Genomic DNA, 2,006 nt, shown 5'->3' with positions numbered 1-2,006 from the left:
ATGATGAAACATGCATATTCAAGCATACCCATGAATATGGCAGCTCATATAACTAGCAAATTGCTGCTGTAAAATTTTGCTTATTTATCAATCCTGTGTAGTCTCTCCTTAGCATCTCTAATGGTGGATATTGCAATAGCAATACAAAAGCGATGTGCAATATCCTCCCATAATTTAAGTATCTCTGAAATCATTCAAGGATGACTTAACAAGATTGTTTAATGAACTGATGATCATATTAAATTATTAAGTATAACTACACTTATCAAGCATATTGTGTAAAATTAAAAATTAAGTAGAATTTTACCACAACATCAGTTCTAGCTCCATTAGCTAATAGAATATCAACAGCTTCAATGCTACCTTTCTTAACAGCATTAAACAATGGAGTTCTGTCATTCTATAAATACAATACAAATGATGCAATTTTTAATGGCTTCATACCTCATCTACAACATTCACATCAGCATTTCCTTTAGTTATTAACAATTCAATAATTTTAGCATTACCACTTTCACTAGCACAGTGTAATGGTGTTCTGCTATCATCCTATTATATAGATAAACTTTAATTAATTTAATTTTAATACAAAAATCTAAGAAAGACAAAATTTTAATTATTGATGGATGTCAGGTAAACAATTATGAGTCAATGGTTAAAGGGTATCACCTCTGTAGGAACTACAAAATAAGGCTTGCGTAGCAACACATGATTCTTATGCAGCTCAAAATAGACATGATGCATGCACATATACACATTTCAATTTTTGTTCACCAATAAATTAGCTTCAGACACAACATCAGTTCTAGCTCCATTATTTAATAGAATATTAACAGCTTCAATACTACCACTCTCAACAGCATGAAACAATGGAGTTATATTGTCCTATAATATAGCATAAAGTGACTGATAATTATTTGAATGAATTTACATTATCTTGAACATTCACATCATAATCTCCTCTCTTAATCCAAAACTCAATCATTTCAACATTACCAGATTCACCAGCACAATGTAATAGAGTTTTACCATCCTACATGAACAATGATTAAAAGAGTATACCACTACCATTTCAAAATCAAAACAAGACTGGCCAGACTCTTGAAAAATTAAGTAGAATTCTACTAACTTTAGACACTACATCAGTTCTAGCTCCATTAGCAAATAGAATATTAACAGCTTCAATACTACCACTCTTAACAGCATTAAACAAAGGAGTTCTGTCATCCTTAAATAAAACAGAAAATGATACAATTAAAAATGACTACCGTATACCGGTTTATTTTGGTGGTAAAATATTTTCGCAAACTTCGCGGTTTCTTGCTCGGTTGTGAAATTTCCCACCACAAAATTCTGCAATTCCATTGCCACGTGGTGCAGTCTGCAAGCTATTAGCAAAATTTAATTCCGTGAAATCTTAGAAATGAAAAATTTGCATAAATTTTCTACTGCGAAAATAAACCGGTATATGGTATTTTAATAACATTACTTCATCCACAGCATTCACATCAGCATTTCCTTTAGTTATTAATAATTCAATAATTTTAGCATTACCACTTTCACCAGCATAGTGTAATGGAGTGCTGCCATCATCCTATTACAAATAAACTTTAATTAATTTAATTTTGATACAAAAACTAAGAGAGAGAATAAATGTATTTTATTGATGAATGTGCACATATAGGTTAATGATTATGAGTCAATGGTTAATAGATATCACCTCTGGGACAATTAAATTTTGCGAGTTTGAGGATGAATAGAAAAACAACAAGTGTAACAGGGTAAAAAATATTCCTATAATTGATTTCACCACCTTGCAAGTACAACTTGGTCATTACTAAGACTTATAGAGGTTCTCTCTACCTTATAATGCTTCTAGAGAAGTCTTTAGACAGTATCTCTATGCTCTCTTGCTGTTAGAAAGCTCTTAGCTTTGTCATATGTGTAAGCCGCCATTTTGTTTGCCGTGACCACAACCACTCACGTATAGGAGCGTGGGCGGGTGT

At 32.0% G+C, this 2,006-nt stretch overlaps 1 protein-coding gene across 1 annotated transcript in view; it reads right to left on the bottom strand.

Moving 5' to 3' along the window:
- Nucleotides 1-1,388, bottom strand: part of LOC109582511 (putative ankyrin repeat protein RF_0381) — a 9,893-nt gene extending 8,505 nt beyond the window's left edge. Inside the window, exons 1-6 of the mRNA XM_019997255.1 lie at nucleotides 1,276-1,388; nucleotides 1,130-1,228; nucleotides 932-1,033; nucleotides 775-885; nucleotides 445-549; nucleotides 350-400 (exon numbers count right to left, since the gene is read on the bottom strand). Coding sequence (XP_019852814.1) covers nucleotides 350-400; nucleotides 445-549; nucleotides 775-885; nucleotides 932-1,033; nucleotides 1,130-1,228; nucleotides 1,276-1,365 — 558 coding nt within the window. The 5' untranslated portion in view covers nucleotides 1,366-1,388. The remainder of the gene's footprint in view (nucleotides 1-349; nucleotides 401-444; nucleotides 550-774; nucleotides 886-931; nucleotides 1,034-1,129; nucleotides 1,229-1,275) is intronic.
- Nucleotides 1,389-2,006: the final 618 nt, after the last annotated feature.

The sequence above is a fragment of the Amphimedon queenslandica genome, unplaced genomic scaffold, assembly GCF_000090795.2.
Source record: "Amphimedon queenslandica unplaced genomic scaffold, v1.1 AMPQUscaffold_13378, whole genome shotgun sequence".
Classification (NCBI taxonomy): Eukaryota; Metazoa; Porifera; class Demospongiae; order Haplosclerida; family Niphatidae; genus Amphimedon; species Amphimedon queenslandica.
The sequence above is the reverse complement of the archived record's forward strand: the minus strand, read 5'-3'. Positions and strand labels throughout refer to the sequence as shown.